This window comes from Acanthaster planci, linkage group LG09, assembly GCF_054643075.1.
Source record: "Acanthaster planci isolate LZ-2023a linkage group LG09, COTS_SCS, whole genome shotgun sequence".
In the NCBI taxonomy this organism is placed as follows: Eukaryota; Metazoa; Echinodermata; class Asteroidea; order Valvatida; family Acanthasteridae; genus Acanthaster; species Acanthaster planci.
The window spans coordinates 6606251-6624843 of NC_141785.1; the positions used below are offsets into that span (position 1 = coordinate 6606251).

At 39.3% G+C, this 18593-nt stretch overlaps 2 protein-coding genes across 5 annotated transcripts; both read left to right on the forward strand.

The window, feature by feature from the left end:
• The first annotated feature begins 258 nt into the window (after nt 1–258).
• On the forward strand, nt 259–10516 carry fkbp6 (FKBP prolyl isomerase 6). Of its 4 annotated transcripts, none has more exons than XM_022253207.2 (13): nt 259–429; nt 2358–2490; nt 3204–3304; nt 3921–4038; nt 4428–4517; nt 4800–4931; nt 5150–5280; nt 6085–6144; nt 6711–6908; nt 7058–7244; nt 7665–7761; nt 8342–8468; nt 9225–10516. In XM_022253207.2, the coding sequence occupies exons 1-13, from the start codon at nt 292–294 to the stop codon at nt 9276–9278; spliced, it is 1566 nt and encodes a 521-aa protein (XP_022108899.2). In that variant the 5' UTR covers nt 259–291; the 3' UTR covers nt 9279–10516. The 4 variants fall into 4 exon arrangements, with proteins under 4 accessions (XP_022108899.2, XP_022108900.2, XP_086997891.1 ...); XM_022253208.2 differs by having other exon boundaries at nt 260–480; XM_087141765.1 differs by lacking the exon at nt 259–429 and adding an exon at nt 648–765.
• A 288-nt stretch (nt 10517–10804) lies between these two features.
• Nucleotides 10805–18569, forward strand: ranbp1 (RAN binding protein 1). The gene is made up of 6 exons (XM_087141766.1): nt 10805–10953; nt 13670–13776; nt 14302–14462; nt 14880–15008; nt 15446–15502; nt 15806–18569. Exons 1-6 carry the CDS (start codon nt 10939–10941, stop codon nt 16060–16062), a joined length of 726 nt encoding a protein of 241 aa, XP_086997892.1. The 5' UTR covers nt 10805–10938; the 3' UTR covers nt 16063–18569.
• The last annotated feature ends 24 nt before the right edge of the window (nt 18570–18593 follow it).

Below are 18593 nucleotides of genomic sequence, written 5' to 3' on the forward strand. Positions count from 1 at the left end.
CCACTGCCCTATTGATTTTGGAAGCAATAATCAATTATGCAACAACATCCTACATCGTCCAATGAGGTTTCTTGTTTACCAAGCACCTGCCATCACGTGGGTGTATGTAAATTTAGTCATCTGGTTCCAGCCTCTTTTCAGTCCTTTTAGCGCGCGTGGCCGAACTTAATTACATATGCAAAGTTGCTATTTTGGGATAGATGACGTTAAATCCACACGTGATTCCCAGCGGCCAGGTCTGCGAGCTGCCTACATAGCTATGCGCATGGCCGGCCCTGACATGTACTGTACATGTATTGTGTGTACATGTACTGCATGGGCGCGAGGCCGAGGCCTGAAGGTCAACCCCGCTATGCATATGACCTTAGGCTACACAACACGTGTGTCAGTCATGTCAGTGCAGTTGGTAGCTGTGTTCCTTCCTCCATGGTAGGCCTACACGAAGTTTTCTGAAGAAAGGTTTTCTTTATAAATATCAAGGTAATGATGAAAGAGAATGACAGATGACGTACTGTGTCATCCAAGGCTTTTCCAAGTTCTAACTTAAATGAATAGTACTGTTATTTAATAGACACACGTGCACTACACCAGTCTTCATGTACTAGTACTTTTTTTTTAGTAGTAGTATGTAGGCCCTGCTATTATTATTCTACTGATCTTCCACAACCAGCTGAGCCCATCTCATTGAATTTTTTAACCCGGGACCCCTGCAGTCCTTCTACTTTCTAGGAACCATGGTGGAGCAAGGAACAGTATACGCCTAGGGTAAGTGCGGGAATTTTCGACCAGGAGGAGCAACTGCATTCAAAAACTACGTAGCTGGTCGAATTTCTTGGTTTTCTTATGTGTTCCAATACCCCCCACCTTTACCCTATGCAGGAACCACCATGACCACAGCGTGGAAACATGCGGTTATCAACCATCAGTTTCTAACAGGTATTTAGGGCCTACTCACAGTTACACCAACAATGATGGTCATGTCTACAAATACTCCTTGTTCCCGAGAACAATACCTTCTTGGAATTTAGGAAGCCAGTACTGACACTGCTGACACTTTCAACTCCAGCTTGTACATGTAGGGGAAGGAGGGTATATTGGACCACATAAGAAAAACAAGAAATTTGACCATCTGCAGAGTTGCCTAGGTGCAGTTGGTCGAATTCTCTCGGTCAAAAATTCCTGCACTTACCTACATTATTGTCAATTGGGAATGAGTTCCATATGCCCATACACCACGTATGTGGAGACGCCACTTGACACCCCATGCATAAACCCTTCGACATGTTTGAGACTTGTCTGAAAAATTCTACATATTTTCCCTCCTTAAATCGAACTGTTCTGGACGTGTTTTTGCTTTCTGATGAGTAATACATGTAGGTAACTGTAGGGGGAAGAGTTGGACATACGTTTGCCACTAATTATTCCCTACAGTCGTCAGATTATGACAGTCAGGAGAGTGACCTATTACTAATAGGCCTAGCCGTCAGAAAGCAAAAACACGTCCAGAAAATTTCAGTTTAGGAGGGAAAAGAACTAAGTCGTTTACTTAGAAAACACTCATAATTTTTCTGATCACTCTCTAGTCACAGGGTTTTTGCTCGGGGTGTTAAGCAGCGTCTGTATGTGGAACTCTTTCCTAGATGTTCATGTGCATATCTTGGAATGATATCCCAGTGTGAGGACTCTGCCAAGTACCGATGTAGAAGAGGAAGTACAGTACGTGTACATGTAGGCTAGCAGTGCGTCGTTGACTGTTGAAGTTAGTAACAATGTTACTCGTAAGTCCTCTGTAGGGCTTGATTGACATGATTGACTCCAAATAGCAGCATCAACTCCAGCATTAGGGCAAGGGTTTCCCGAACCAGGCTAGCAAGTCCATGTTTTGGGCTTTAGACTTCGTTTTTATGCCATGTTTCTTGTGTTTTGGAGATATAACCAAACTGACTTGATGACAGAACTGCAAGTCACCAGTCCATGTGGCAAACAGCCCTTTGACTTTTCAACAGGTGTGTAACACTATGAGTTTTTGAATGCAGCCCAGTTGCATCAATTAATGCTGATCGGAGTACATTCACTCAAAAATTTCACTCTTTCATTCAAACCTTCCACCAAAAGCCATCCAAACTGATGCATAGCTCTTAAAATCTGTTGACCTATGCTTTTAAGACCATGTGACTGACTATTTCTTGAAAAAGTCGGAGCTTTTACTCGCTACCCTCTCATTCTCCTGATGAAAATGATCCAACAACATCCTACAAACAAAGTGAATTTCACAACTCAATTATGAAACAAATCAACAAGATAATCAACATGACCAAAAGGATTTGTTCGAACCTTTTCTTTTTGCACTTTTTCAGTGTTGTTTCACCATGGATAATGTGAATTCAATTGAAGATGAGTTCCACGTCAAACTTACGGAACCAGTTGATCTTGAAGAACTGCGTAAGCCTGACAGTAAAGGCTCTGAGTTTGAAGTCCTGCTGCCAGAAGGTACTGTACAAGAACACCATGTCTCTTGGGGTTTCCGAAATGTTGTCTTCATCTTCAAGTTCAATTTCATGAAATTTACTCCCCAGTGTTGAGAGAACAAGCTTTTTCCATGTTAAGCATTTGAAATGATGGAGCCCTAGATGAATGTCAAACCAAAGACCAAGCTAAGATTCAGAGAATGGCGCCAGTTGTCAGTGTGGAGGTTATAGCTTTCTGTGTCACCTTTGTGTGGGTTCACATCCACCAGAGGGTCAAACTTTGTAGATTAGTAATGTTTTGATGATAATTATATACATGTGTATGGAGGCATGTGGCCTAGTGGTTAGGGTTTGTAGCTTCTGATCATAGGGTGAGGGGTTCGAATCCAGCTGGTGGCAGCATGTTGTGATCTTGGGCAAGTCACTTTACCCCTATGTGCCTCTCTCCACCCAGGAGTAAATGGGTACCTGTGAGGGCAGACACAGTTGTTTAGCCGTTTGCGTGGAAATGGCAGCACCGGGCTAGTATACTCCCCAGGGAGCTGAGATGGTTTCAGGAATGTTCAGATGATGTGTGACCCAGTGATAATGATAATACAGGGCATTGGAATAGTTTGCTAGATAGATGGCACTTTACAAGTGCTCGTTATTATTATTCTTCTTATTATGTTGCTCATCTCATTAGATCAGCTCAAATTGTTGAACTCGCATACTTGTTCTGTTTTCACTGATCAGCTCCCAAAGAGAAGCAGTATTTTGATGAGGAAGAGGTATTCAAACACTTAAACTATGAGGCCAATAATATTGGTGGGAATGACTCAGGAGATGACAGTCAGGTGAGTAGGTACAAAGTCAGGATACCTCTATGCACTCATACAGGATCCGCCTTAGACATGTTAGAAGTTGTAGTTGTTGATAGTTGATATTGCTATCTGTGCGGTGTGTAAGTGTACGATAGTGTGTTTCAAACAAGAAGTTCGACAAGAAGTCAAATTCAGGAGGTCAGGTGATGAGGGAGGATAGTACTTTTATTAGAGCATTGTTTTTCTTGCATTTATTGAACAATTAGCTGAATAGTGTGTGTTGATTGAACTTTCTGTTTGGATTAGTTGAAGTCATTCTGTTTGTTCATGGGGAAAAGTCACAAAGTGAGGTTGTCTTGGGCCTGAGCAAATAGTATTCAGTTCAGTTGAATGAATTCCATTGTCAAGTGACCACTTACTGGACCTCCAAACTGCTTTATATTATTTACTTAGGCTTCAATCTCTCCAAATGCAAGAATTTTCTTTGCTATATAAGGTCTGCCCAAAGGTATTCTAGTATCACATCATCAGATGAAGGCACGGATAATAAAGGTGTTGGCTTGCTTTGACTAACTATTACCATAAGTGCAAGTGTCATATTTGTTTATCCTAAAAGATAATGGTTTCTGGTCTCCCTTTCTCCTGTCAGACTCCATTTGAAGTTATTGCAAAGGGAATGTTCTCTGTAATAAGTGATGGCGGTGTCAAGAAAAGAGTGAAGAAAGTTGGTTCAGGTGAAGTCTTTCAAGAAGGTTGGACTGCAACAAGTAAGTGTCCATTTTAACAGCAGACATTGCAGATAGTTTGAACACATTTGGTTTCATGTACAGGTGCTTAATACACACTTATTCATACATGCTTGAAAAGGTGATTTTCAGAGATTAATGAGAACATGCTCATCAAATGAAGACTAAACGTGCATCAATTCGTATGACCTCCAAGTGGGCAGTAATTGCTGTTATAAACATTAGTTTAGGTTCAATTTTATACCAAGATGATCATTACTTGGAAAACTAATTGGCAAAATATTCCTGCCGGGTTAGGTTCTTGTTCTGAAAACAAAAACAATGTTCAGAACGTCAGTGTTATTGTACATATTCATGTAGATTTGCTATTTTTGTGGAGAGTAAATTTGTTTCGTTTCTTTGCTTGGCAGTTCACTACGAGGGTTATTTTGAATACTGCGACGTACCTTATGATTCCTCCAAACTGCGCAATAAACCACAAAAAATTACACTTGGGGAGGGTAAGTAAGGCATAACACTTTCTCTGTCATCATAAATTTTTTTTTCTTCTGTGTTTATCATGATTTCATATTTATAGTAATGGACTTATTCTCGTGCTGTTTTTGACATAGTAGCTGTAGACAGCCTGAATGTATTGAGATCATCACAAAGGGGCATGCCTGTAATCACAAACTCAAACTGTAGATATTTGGGAAATGTATTTCCAGCAAGCATTGCATTTCGGTAACACACTGAAAATTTATTCTTCTGTTTTTCATTATTCTGTGACGATTTTATTCTAGGCCAAGTGATCCCCGGGCTTGAGATTGCTGTATCAACAATGCGTAAGGGAGAGAAGTCTGACTTCCTTGTTTCACCCGAGTATGCTTTTGGTCCAAGAGGCGTCCCACCAAGAATTCCAGAAAATGCAACAAGTATGCGCCGTATGGTTCAGAGTGGTTAGGTTTGGTCAGAAACTTGACAGGTACCCATCTTGACAGGTTGGAAGGGAGGTCTTGCAAAAGATAATGACCTTTTATTCTTGTTTACATGACAACATTTTGGTTTGAGAGATTTTTGGATGTGTTGAGTAAGTGGTGAGAAATAAAAGCCACTTTTTTCATTTTGTGCCCATTTTAATTTGTCTTCTTAGTTCTGTTTGTGATTGAGCTGCTGGCTATATCTGAGACTCCCATTGCACCTGACATGGATACCTGGACAGCTGAAAAAAGGAAAGCAGCAACTTTTGACGAGATCCTTGAAGTAGCAAATGCTGAGCGGAAGGTAGAAATGATTTTTCAATCAAATTGGGATGCATTGTGTTTATGCAGATATTGCATATGGGTCATTTTATAAATTTGGGGTCCAAAGGTTTGACATTTTTGTGTCCCTGTTACATCTGACTTCTGTCATTTGGCATGGAAATATCACTGGCATTGTTTTCAAACTATTACTGTTTGTTTGGCAGGTAATTAGCATTAATTCATCACTCTTGAAAATTAGAAAATGCATTCTGAACTTACAAACTCTTATGTCAGATGTGACAGGGACACAAGAAAATTAGACCCCTAAGTCATAGAATGATCCATATATTTGCCACCGATATCAACCGAGGAACAACTCAGCCAGTCCTCCACAATGTATATTGTATTTGTTGTCCCAGTGTGGTTTGTCCGAGCAGGAACAAAAGAGGGCGTGTTTGAAATGAAATTGATAGTCTTTTGGTACTCATGCACTGCATGGGTGTGCAAGTTTATGTGTGTTTGACACAGAGCATGCTGAGTATGCTTGATGATTTTACTCTACAAGGTGCCATCTTCGTGTGCATGCCGAACGCATGCTAGAACCTGGTTGGTAAAGTTAGTACCATCTGTTTTTCTTTCACCATTGAGGGCGCACTTCAGCTCAGGGTGGATGATTGTTTACATTATTGACCAAGTTTTTAATAAAAATTTAGCTGGTTAGGTCTCAGCTACTGACTGACTTGATCTGAATAGTCTTTTGTTTGAATTAAGCATTAACTGATGATACAGTGTAGAGATCTGGGAAATAGACAGGTTTGAAACTAATGTGTGTTTTTGTTTTCAGGCTGGTAACGAGGCATATGAGGAGAAACGAACATCAAAAGCAACGTCACATTATATCAAGGTAACTTGAGGATTGATGAAGACCATGCAATCCTTGTGTACTGTAGTATCTTGTGATTAGGTGTGCCAATTTATCATTATTCATGATACCTGATTGTTACTCTCAAGCTTTTACCTCAGGAAACGGATTTCAACTACTGAACTTGATTTTGTGCTTTTGTTCCAAGTAACAAATTTCTCTTTAAGGTGGAAAGCTCGCGGTAGCACCATGCAAGGATATGATCTCTTTGTGAGATCGTATGGTTCTGAAAAGAACCGTGAGGAACTCAACGTTTTGGACAGTATGCTCTGTCCGTCGTCAGGAGACTGTTCCTCATGGTACTTTTCAGAACCATACAGACTCACAAAGAGATGGTATCCTTGCATGGTGCTGCTTTGCACCTTAGTTGTCTGTCGCCATGAATAGCTTGAAATTTCTCTTTATTGTAGATGGAGCTCTGCATGAAATTTGATGACAGAAACGAAACTACAGACAGAAAATCCACTTGGATTTGGAAAGCAAACCGTTTTCAGTCCAAGTATAGCAGTATACATGTATTTTGATTGTTATGAATCTTTCTTTTGAAGGCTATAAGACTCCTTGAAAATGCTAGACTAGCCAACCAGTCTGAAGAGGATGAGATGAGAAGAGTACTACTGAAACTGTACCTGAACATGTCTATATGCTACATCAAGCAAGGTCACTATACAAGAGCACTCTCTAATTGCACCAAGGCATTAGAAATTGACCCTGACAACATCAAAGCATTGTTCAGACGTGGCCAGGTAAAGTTTCTCTTGATTACTTGATAACAATGGTCAAATATACTTTGTGATATATGGTTTAAGTTGTCAACCAAACTTGAAATTTTTACTGTGTACTTCTTTATTTTTGGACTTTTCAAGAATTCTGTTTCCAATCTGTTATTCAAAAGGCCTTGCTTAGGAGTGGAGAGTTTGATCAAGCTAGGCATTGGCTGTCCAAGGCTCAGAAAATAAGTCCCAAGAACTCTGCTATTGAAGCTGAATTGAGGCAACTTGGAAAGGTCAAGGCAAAGTTTGAGCAGCTTGATAAGATGATGTATAGCAGAATGTTTGCATCAGCAAATACCACCAACAAGGGTAAGTCATCTACAGAGCTTTAGTAGTTTTCAAAAAGATTAATCCTATATTTCCAAGAATTATCCTAGAATAGCTTCTTCTATATTAAATGATACCATTTTGTCATGAGCCATCTATGTTATCTCACTTAATATTATTTTGCCCATGATCCCAGTTAAGATTGAAGTCTCTGTCTCTTGACTGTATTGTTCGTTGTTTTGTCCCATTTTGTTCAGGGCATGTCTCTACAAGACCTAGTCTTCCTGATCAGGCCTCCATTATTGCCATGCAGCTTTTTCTTTTTCTTTGCTTTATTTTTTCACATCTCTGCTCTTTGAAATTATGTTGTCATAATTTCTACATATTCTTCGTCATATTCCATACATGGCATTATGGAAATAAATGTTGTTGTTGAATTGAAATGAACATTTCTTTGAACAGATGTGGACAAACAGGTCAAAGCCAATGACACTAAGACAAAGGATAAACAGAAGAAGTGTCCTCCAGAAGCACAAGAACTTCTCCGCACAAAACTCAAGTAATAAACACATTTCTTCTATTTAAGTGGATTGGACTCTAGAAAAAGCAATCCGTTCCAACATTTCTTTGATAACAAGGTCTGTCTTTGTCATATCTCAGCATGTTGAAGTGTGTTATTTACATGGGAAGCAATTTGAAGTAATAAATACTTTGAATGGTTTCATTTAGTTGATGTTCAGTTGGATGTAGATAAAATGTGGTCTAATCATGGCTTATGTGTGATATCTGCCTTGAGCAGAAGCACTCCCTCATCAGCTGAAAAGAACCGCATTTGTGTTCATTTTGTTGGTAGCGGTGTGACTGCAGTGCTTGTGTTTTCTAGTCATTCGTGAACCAGTATTGTCCCCAGTTAGTACCAAAGGCACCCCTGTTGCTAAGGAAATAGCGCCCTCTCTTGGTCCAGCTCAAGGCCCATTGGAGGAGTTTGATCCGTTTGTGCATGTTATCTAAGTTCCATTGTTCACATTATTTCTCTAAAACACTGCTGCATTGACCCAGGAGGCAGTTCCTAGGTTAGTGCAGCCATGTGCATAAGCAACGCAGGTAGTTCTTGTAAGTTTCTGTGATTTGATTTGCAGGGCATTTGTTGAGGATGCGGTCTTGATGGAGATGCCATTTGCTTTGGACACTCTGACACCAGCTGAGACTGAGTACCTTGAGCAAGCTGCACTAGAAATGGGTCTACAAGTCAGGACACTACATCAGGTTGGAAATGTTTGTCAAGTTTTGTTGATAGCTAGACCAGGTTAGGACTCAAAAGAGGAATTTTGGATGAGTTCCATTTGATTTGCAAACCGAATAAGAGTGTGGGAAACCAATAGAGGGATTTCACATTAGCGCTGTCTGCCCATATCAGCATCGAAACCGAGGCTGTCTGTGTTGAACTTCGTCGCACGCGCCCACGGAGTCGACACAGTAAATGCAGTATCCGGTTCGTAAGTGTGATGCCACTTCAGTTTAAACCACGCCCATTGCAAATGCAGATACACAACCATCGCAGGTACGTTAGTTCGCGGTAAATTGCCGTTATTTTTTGTTTGATTTGACGTGTGGAGTCATCCTGAAAGAGTCTTCCACAAAAATTTGCAGCCTGAAAAGTCTGAATTTAACATAATTTATGTATTTTGTGTCTTGACTCCTTACTTTCAATCGTCTGATCGTATTTAGATTTGAAGCTGACACATACAGCCTCGTTTTCAAACGCGGAAGTGCGCAGATCGACGCTAAAAGCGTCGTATTGGGATCCCTCTAGAAGAGTGTGGGAAACCTTACAAAAGGGTAGTAATACATTTACATTCAGAACTCTGTCACAGCAGAAAGGTGGATGTGTGTCTTGAGGTTGTTCATTTTGATTATTTGGAATTACGCTCTTGACTTGAAATCAGTTACAAATTCAGTACTTCACTTAGTGTACTGCCAAATATTGAATCTATTTTATTGTCTTGAATCTCCTTTTTACAGAATTCTGAGAAATATCTTAAGATCTTCAAACCTAATCCAGAAGCTGCAGAGTGATGAGGGATATGAGAACTGAGCATTAAACCTGCATTTTGTTGAAATCTCCTTGTCAGACTTCATGGTTTTAGCAGGTGGTTGAAACATTCCAGTCATGCTACTGATGTTAACTTTCAAGTAAGGAGGTAGTAGCTGGATGGAAGACATCATGTTTGTTTCCAGAGATTGGCAGGGGAAATACCAAAGTGGTGCTTTTTTTAAATATGTAGTTTTTATTTTAGTTTTATTTTATTACATTTTCTAGTGGCTGATATAAGTAGACATAAAATTAAACAGTGTAAAAAATTGTAAAAACACTTAAGATTACAACATACAAGATAAGAAACAATTAGGGTACAAGGAATAAGCCAGTGAGTGACAAGATAGAACATACTGAGTTTCTGTATTATTTGCCTGTTAAGAGTTATATTTGTGCATGTGATAAGTATCATATGTTAAAACCATTTCAGAGCAAGATCTGCTTACGACGTTTTCTTCACTGATTTGGCATTTTATTGAAGAGCAAAGCTTGCAGTCAAGAATTTGTATTATGTGATGCATATAATTCCACAAGAGACAGTTTTATGTGGGAAAATGGGAACAAATGCGGTATTTTTTAGAACATCATTGCTCGTCACTTTGTTTAATGTTACTGTTGTTTAGCTGTGTTGCTGCCCTAACTGGTCATAATGTTGTATAGTTTCTTCACACCATCGACAGAATGATTTTGGCAAAGTGGGGGGACCAGTTGTTAGACCCTCAGGCTTCGGCCATTAATAGGCTGATTCATTAAGCCCCACTCCATGATAGAAAAAGTGCCCCCAGCCGAAATATACTACTCAAAAAAGGTTAAAGGTTAAGGATCACTTTTTCTTAACGTGAAATTTTTTTCAAGCAATGAGTGGGGTCTAGTTCTTTCATTTTTGTTTGTCTTGATGGTGTTCTCATTGGAATAAAAAATGTTGAGAATGTTTCAAAACACCAAATGCACATTTTCATCTTATAAAAAAGTATACACAAAATAAAAAGTGGTCCTGAACTTTGTTTTGAGTAGTGTAGTTGGTAGGCCACTGCCCCCTTTCTGCTGCCAATATTTCTTTGTTAATCTATGTATTTACGAGATCAGTTATGAACATAAAAGCCTGACATCCAACTTCAAATTGTATATTTGTGTATGTTATTAAGGTATTGAGAAAGAATTTAGGCATACAGGCATGCCTTAAACTCGAGAAAATATACATTTCTAATTGGCTATGGAATTGCTTATGTTTTCTTCGGTTTGTTAGAGGTCGGAGTGTGCAAAGCACAAATTAATGTAGGAAAATACATGTATGATGTATACATCAAAGCAAGATCGTTGTTAGTATACCAGTGGGAGAATTTTCATCCCCGTTTGCTCCACTTCCTTAAAGGATGCGTGGGGGGGATTGCGGCAACTGGTAACATAAATACGAGTTACGTAATGTCTACATTCGCAGCTGGCGCAGTGCACTCGCTCCTAGCCTAATCCTGCCGGTGATACACTAAAATAATGAAAGGCGCCCTCTATTGGCAATTCAAATTGCGCAAGCGGGAACGTACGTGAGCACTGTATATATTGTACCGGTACAATACAGTGTAGCTGAGACGCGTGCAATTTGACAGTTCTTCGTGAAATTTATCCGAGTGTATCACATCCATCATGGCTGATATAAAGGTTTGTTGATCAGAATGCTCCAGTGTAAATGCTGTATCGTTTAAAGATAACAGTATTTTGTACAATATTTATCATATTAGTGTGTAGATCTAGAACAGGAATTGCTTAGCCATGTTTGTTTCTTTAGTTCATTGTTTGGCTCGGGTGACATTCATCGCTTCTCGAAATACACATACACTGCAGTGTAGACCTACATGAAGGAGGCCTAGGATTCTTCTTAGTAATGCCAAGGACGTAGGAAAAGGGTACTGTATACACATATATACAGTGACATGTAGGCCTATGTCCTCTTATCTGGCAAATAAATGAAATAAACATCGGAAAACACCCTAAACACTTGGCGCGTTCATGCGGACCTCAGAAATGGAGTTACATTTTGTCCTGCACATAATGGGCACGTATTTTTACGCACAACCGATCCAGTCTTTATATTCTCTATCTATTGACCCTAACCTGCTCCCAAATCCTCCAATTTCAGTACAATTTCATATACACCCTTGGGGATTAGGGTTAATTGGACCATGTTTCAAGTGTTGTGTCGCCCTGATTCTGATGCGATTATACTGGGAAGACTGGGATGACACAGTTTTACAAGTCAGTGCGTAGTACATTGAAAAGTGCTTCCTGCAGTGCTACCTATGCAAGACATGCACAATTATTGGCTGACTATGCCTTTTGAAAATTCCTTTTCTGTCCCGCTCACTTACCCGTGTAAATTTCATGTGGTTGGATTTATGGAATAAAAACATGTTACGCTTTCATCTAAAAGAAGAAATGAATGAAGTGAATATGTGCCATTGTAAAGCATGCTCAATTTTGTGGAGAAGATGCACGACATCACTTCACTTGGTAAAACAATATTTTTTTTAGCCAAAAAGGGATGTGATTTTAATGCTAAATGAACACTCTTAACAACTGATTTACATGACAGTCTATCTTTCCAAGTCATATCAAACTCGACATAACTAACTATAATTATGGAGATGATTGGCGCACAATTTATTCAACTGCCAAACATGAATCCTTTTCCAAGTCAATTGATCGTTCCATTTCCGACATCAGAAGGGCAGTGTGAAAACATACTCATGAAAAGCCAGTCTGCAAAGTGGTTAAAGGAAATTTGAATACATGAGATGCGTACCCAAGGGCTGGCTACCATGAAGTTTGTTGTAGCACAAGTTCATACCAAAAGGTGGCAGGTGGTTTTCGGCCATCCTCTGGTGATTAACAGCACCTGTTAAGTGCTATATGAAAAGTGCTTTCTGTCATCTGTTGGGCTTCAGTGTTTTATTTATTTATTTATTTTTTGGTTGTCTGCATTTGATAATTTTCATTTTGTACGTTTTCCAGCAGTTGGTAGTTTCAAGAAAGGTCTTCTGGTTAGTTATTGGTTTTTGGCCGTCCTCTTGGTGATTTATAGTACCTGTTAGGTGCTTTTTGTTCATCTGTTGGGCTTTCTTGACGTTTTTTGGTTGACGACATTTGATAATTTTCGTTTTGTAGGTTTTCCAGTGGTTGGTAGGTCACTAAGTGTTTCAGAAAGTTCTTCGGGTTTTATTATTGGTTTCAGTGTTTTTCAGTATTTAGGGTGTTTTCCGGTGTTAAGGGTGTTTTCCAGTAGTTTTTTTGGTAGTTTTGCTGTGTTTTTTGGTAGTTTTGCTGTGTTTTTTGGTAGTTTTGCTGTGTTTTTCGGTATATTTCGGTGTTTTTCGGTATATAGTATAACCCCTTATTGCAGAGGTGCCCTTATCATTTGTAGGCCTTGGCCTTACCGCATGGTTGATATTGCACAATTGTAGAATGGTATTGTTGGAAGGAAAAAGGAGCAAACATTGCCCCTATTTCCTTCCCACAATGCCTTTCCAACATTGCAGTGCTTTATGGAGGAACCTCTGGCTCCGAGACAAAAAAGTTAGATACCAGGCCGTACCTAACTGTACATACTGTGCACACATTTGCAAAATACACAAGCATGACAACTTAAATGTAAGGCCTGCATCACGTGTACAAAATCTGACAAAACAAAGAAACATTCTGTCAGTTATCCACAGGACAGACAGGCTTTGGATTTTGTGCTTGTGGAATAAATCAAAAATGGCAACCATGAAAAAAGCTGGAAGAAACGTCAAGGCATGTTTGTTGTTTTACTTTTGAGCATTTTGTACCTTGCACCGAACTGGACCAAGGGAACCTTGAAACCTTTTTGTGTAACCAGGGTTGTGAGAATTCAGCGTTTTAGCTGATGGCAGCTTTCTTAGTTTAGATTTGGCACTGAAATTCAGCGTTTTTGTATACCGAGATTGTACAAAAGTATGGGAACTTTTTACATTTCAACTTTTTATAAGCTGTTTCAGCCTTAATTTTAAGTGGCCATTCACACTCCTGTATAACCAACTCTTTTTGGCAAAATTCAGAGCTTTTGCTAACCATCCTGGCTCTTTACAAACAATCCGCCCATCTGCATACTGTAGCCTTTACACAATACATCACACACTGTACATGTACATGCACAACGTCACAAACATCTGGGATCTGACCATTTTCTAAGTTGGCAGTATGGCAGGATGCACACTACACACTACGCTATGAAGCTGTTCTCTTGTAAATGGTCGAGCCTGTCCTGGATGTCCATTCATAAATAGCACCCATGTGATTTTATTCTCTTGATTGTTGATGAATAAAGTTCTGCTATATTGATGTTTTTTTTCATTGACAGACGGAAGAGCCCCCTCATAGTCCAGAAATCCACTTTGAACCAATTGTCAAACTAGATCGAGTGGAGACAAAAACGCTGGAAGAAGATGAAGAGGAAGTCTTTAAGATGTAAGACATTTGCCACAACAAAATACTTGTTGACCAACTACTGCCACCAGGACTTTTTTCTGAACACCGACTCCGAGAATTCCAGCCTCGCTTGGCCATGAAGGCCACTTGCCAAACCGCAAATTCTCGATTTCTGGCCCTGCATGCTCTTCACGCTTTGATTTACACAGTGAAAAGGCTCAAATTCGGCCTTTTCATTTCTTGGCAACACACAAAGGCCAATCACCATATATACAAGAGCCAGGGTCTGCCTTCTTTCACTGTGTTCGCTCGAGCGTGGGCCGAGCTTAAAAGCGGGCTGAGGGATCTCGATTTTTACGGCGTCTCTTACCGCTTCCCGATGAGAAGGGGTTAAATACTTCTAAATACTTCAGAATGTTGAATATGTTTTGGTTTTCCCTACTGGTTTAACCCACACCGTGCATAAGGAAATGAGATCCAAATGTTGATTGTTTGAGTTCCTTTTAGATTATTGTTGGTCTGCTAAGTGTTTCTTATTTGTTTGAAATCTTGGAATCCATACAGGAGGAGTAAGTTGTTCCGATATGACACCAGCATTGACCCTCCAGAGTGGAAAGAAAGAGGTGTTGGCGATGTGAAAATTCTAAGACATAAAGGCACTCAACCCAGGGCAAGAGTACTGATGCGAAGAGACAAGACTCTCAAGATATGTGCAAATCATTTCAGTAAGTCCAAGAAATAAACACTTGCTCTGAAATCAATGTCTAGCAGTACAATGTAATTGAACTTTGGAATTTTTGAAGAATCTTTATAGCATGAAACAGACAAACTCTGTTATACGTATAGTTAGGCAATGTCAATAGTTTGATTTATGCTGCCGTTCTATTGTTTTTACCTCATGAATTTCTATTTCTCATTTCTTTTCACATAGAGTGACTTTATTTGATATTGGATGTTATACTAAAATGATATCTAGCTGATAAACGACTAAATGTATAAGGCCTTTTAGGCCTGACTCATTGTAAGGCTAACAATGGCATCTTGGCTGTTTCTTCTGAGAGTCCACTAAGCTGTGATACCTTTGTTGGAATTGCAGTTATAAGTGTTGCTTCTGCCTTGATTTGTGTGTTTTTTTTATTCAGTCACACCGGTTATGAAATTGCAGCCCAATTGTGGGAGTGAGCGGGCATGGGTGTGGTCCACTCCAGCAGATTTTGCAGATGAAGAAGCTAAAGGAGAGACGTTAGCAATTCGCTTTGCAAATGTTGAGAGTAGGTAGTCTGATTAAAAGATCGGTCACTTCAGTTTCATTGAGATGTTTTACTTAGCTAGTTTTAGGTAACTGTGCCCATGGGTTTAGGAATAGCATTTTATGTAATTATTATTTTTAAGAAGTTGATTTGTCTAAGTACACTCATGCTTAACCTACATGTATGTTAACCTGTACAGTGCTGTATTCTTGAAAACACTTGACCATGGCCTGTGAAGGAGGAACATTGTTTGATTTGTTTGAATGGTGATTTAAATCTAAAGGTTTGTTCTAGCCAGTGTTGCGGTAACTTCTAATCTATTTATGTTCATTTGAGTCCATAATCCATGTACATGTACTTGGCAAGAACATATCTTAGCTTAAACTGCTCAGCCACTGCGGTTTAGAACCAAGAAAATAGTTTTCAAGTTCTCTTTTATAATCCCATTTATAATTTAGATGCTCAAAAATTCAAGGATGTATTTGAGGAGTGCCAACGAATGATATCAGAGCAAGGTATGTCAAATATTTGCTTTTTTTTAAAGAACTGAATGATTTTTGATTTTGTCTGTATCAAGATAATAACTGCCAGGTTAGGGTGTAGTTTAACTCCTGAAGAATCTCTAGAGTTTAAATTTTATTTTAGACAGCTAAAAATTCTGCAGCTGGTGTTTATAAATACATTGCTTTTTTACCTTATTTTATTTCATTTTAGGAGGCAGTACTTAGGAAGTCCTCTTGCCTGTAAATATAGATGGGAGACTGTTTTCAACTTTTTCAAGGAACAATTTTGTAATGTAACATATTTTTCTTTTAAAGAGAAAAAAGACAACGAGAAGCCAGAGGAAAACTCAACGGAGACACCAGCAGAATCTTCCAAGGAAAAGTCAGCTGATGAAATTGCTGAGAAGCTGGGAGAAATGACGGTGAAAGAGACTGGGGCACCAGCAGAAGGTGGAGGTAGTGAAACAGGAATAGAGGAGCAAGATAACAAGGACAAGTCTGAGGTACAACGAGATGCACAGGACAGTAAGGACGATTCTGAAAAGGAGAATTCTGAAACCAAGAAGGACTGATGCTGATTTCTCTCATCTAACGTGGAGTTGTGTGTGGGGAGGGGGGTCTGACGAAGCACCCACTCATTGCCAAAGGGTCTTTTCACATTTTCTTGAGTTACATCAAGTTATGCTGAGGTTCATCTGCGATTACACTCAAGTCCAAAAGGAAATCTTTGACAATATGACGTTGTACTGAGATTTGGTGGAGATTTTATTTTTAGCCATCCACGAATAGCCAGGACTACGTAAGTCTTATGAATCTGGCCAGGCACGACATAAACCTCATTAATTGGTAGCCTACCACATCACGCAATGCTGTAAATGTCTTATCTTTAAAAATATTTCACAGAATGAAGAACTTACAATGTGAAGAACACAATCACCTAATGAAGTATCCCCAGAAAGTAAATTAATACATGCACCTGTGAAACATGTTTCATATCAATACATGTACTTGTGAGGATGTGTAGGTAAATATTGGAAGTCGCATGCTTCCAAATGTATGTCACAGTTAGTCTGGTACCTGTAGACTTATACTAATCTTTGCATCTTACATCATGAGACTTGATACTGTACTTGTAGTAATTCTCATGTTGATTGCCTGAACAGGCTGTTCTTGTGTACATGTAAATTTGATCTGAGACATTCACTCAGATACAGTTTGCGTTTACACACAAGCATTGAGTCACACTACACAAGGTCAGCTCACATGAAATAGAACGAGGAAAACAAGATGAAAGAATCATATTGCTTTTGGAAGGGATTATGACTGACATGCTGCACTTCACACCCAGAAGACTTCAAGTGTTGGAAATAATAGAATTTTATAGAGACGCCATTTTTTTTTCTGCCTTGACAGCTTGAAATGTAAACTCTTCATGTTTAGTTGGTCTGAAATACAAGATTCATGTACAGTACAGTACATGGCGCTGCATGATGAAGCATTGTCATGTACAGTACAGTACATGGCGCTGCATGATGAAGCATTGTCATGTACAGTACAGTACATGGCGCTGCATGATGAAGCATTGTCATGTACAGTACAGTACATGGCGCTGCATGATGAAGCATTGTCATGTACAGTACATGCCGCTGCATGATGAAGCATTGTCATGTACAGTACAGTACATGGTGCTGCATGATGAAGCATTGTCATGTACAGTACATGGCGCTGCATGATGAAGCATTGTCATGTACAGAACAGTACATGGTGCTGCATGATGAAGCATTGTCAGAATCTTGACAGCTTTGGACACCATTCACCTTCCTGAGAATGTAGTGGGATGTGTAAGAAAATGTCAGCATGTGTTGACATGCTTCTTTCACACTGTAGTTCTGTGCTCATTCAGTTACCAATTTGTCAGGGTTTCATCTGGGATTGAAATTCCTGGCTGTCCCTTTCAAACCACCATTCTGAAACAAATCCCTTGGTGCTATTTGGGGCCTTATTTCCGCAGCACAGAAGGACATTTGACAAGTTGTGCACCAGTGTTAACTTTAGAAAGATAGGGGGCTTGTCAGTTGTGAACAAGCAAAACCCTACCTATCCATATGTGTATTTGTTTTTGCCTGTTCTAAGCCCCGGTGGCTGGATGAAATATTGGTTGTTGAAGTTCTGTCGTCAGGATTTTCTTGTCCGGGTACTGTCAGGCAAAAGTCTTCATTTTGCTTCCATTAATAGGCTGCCAATCTTTGTGAACAGTTCAGCAGGAATACAGTAATTTTATAATTCCAGTTGGATTTGCACCTTTAAGTGACCGATGTGAGCACACATCTTATGGTCATTGTTCATAACTGTGCTGCTTATGTTTGTATTTCTCTCACTGGATTTGCCCACCAGTTGAAAATCAGCCCTGCGGGAGTCATTCGGAAAGGATGTAAGATCAAAAGAAACCAATATGGATTTTTACAGTAGTCAGGCATGCACCTTCTCCTCAGATCAGCTGATTTTGTCAAAGTTGCATGCCCAAGTAGTTCAGTGTAGCATGCGATAGCTGACTGTAGTTTCACTGCATTCATGTTCCAATCCATTTCTCAGTTTTAAATGTAACTGATTGATGTATAGATGAACTTGGAGCGTTTCTGAAGATTCATAAATGCCATCTCTAAAGCTTCCATCCAAATACCAGTTCGTGATTGAGCCTGTGAGGTCTACTGGTTTAGTTCACTTTTTGTGTTGCAGGTTTTGACTGTTAAATTGTTGAAAAAGTGTAAATTTTTACGAGTCAAATTGAGAAGCATTTTGAATGTAAATTTAATAATTGCTTTTTTCGTGGCAACAGAAATGTATAGTTTATTTGAGAGAGGACACAAGGTCCTACTCAGCCGAAGATGTGTCTTTGGCTGAGTAGTGAGTAGGACTTTATGTCCACTCTCAAATAAACAAATGTATGGTTTTATTTTCAGGTACAGTATGTGCTTTCACATAGATCTGTCAATGGGAAGTCATCCTGGTACATATTTCAGAAATATGCCTCAATAAATGTTCATAGATTGTGTCTGTGAAACTATTTCATCCACCTTAATATGGTGTTCTGCTTTTATGTAAA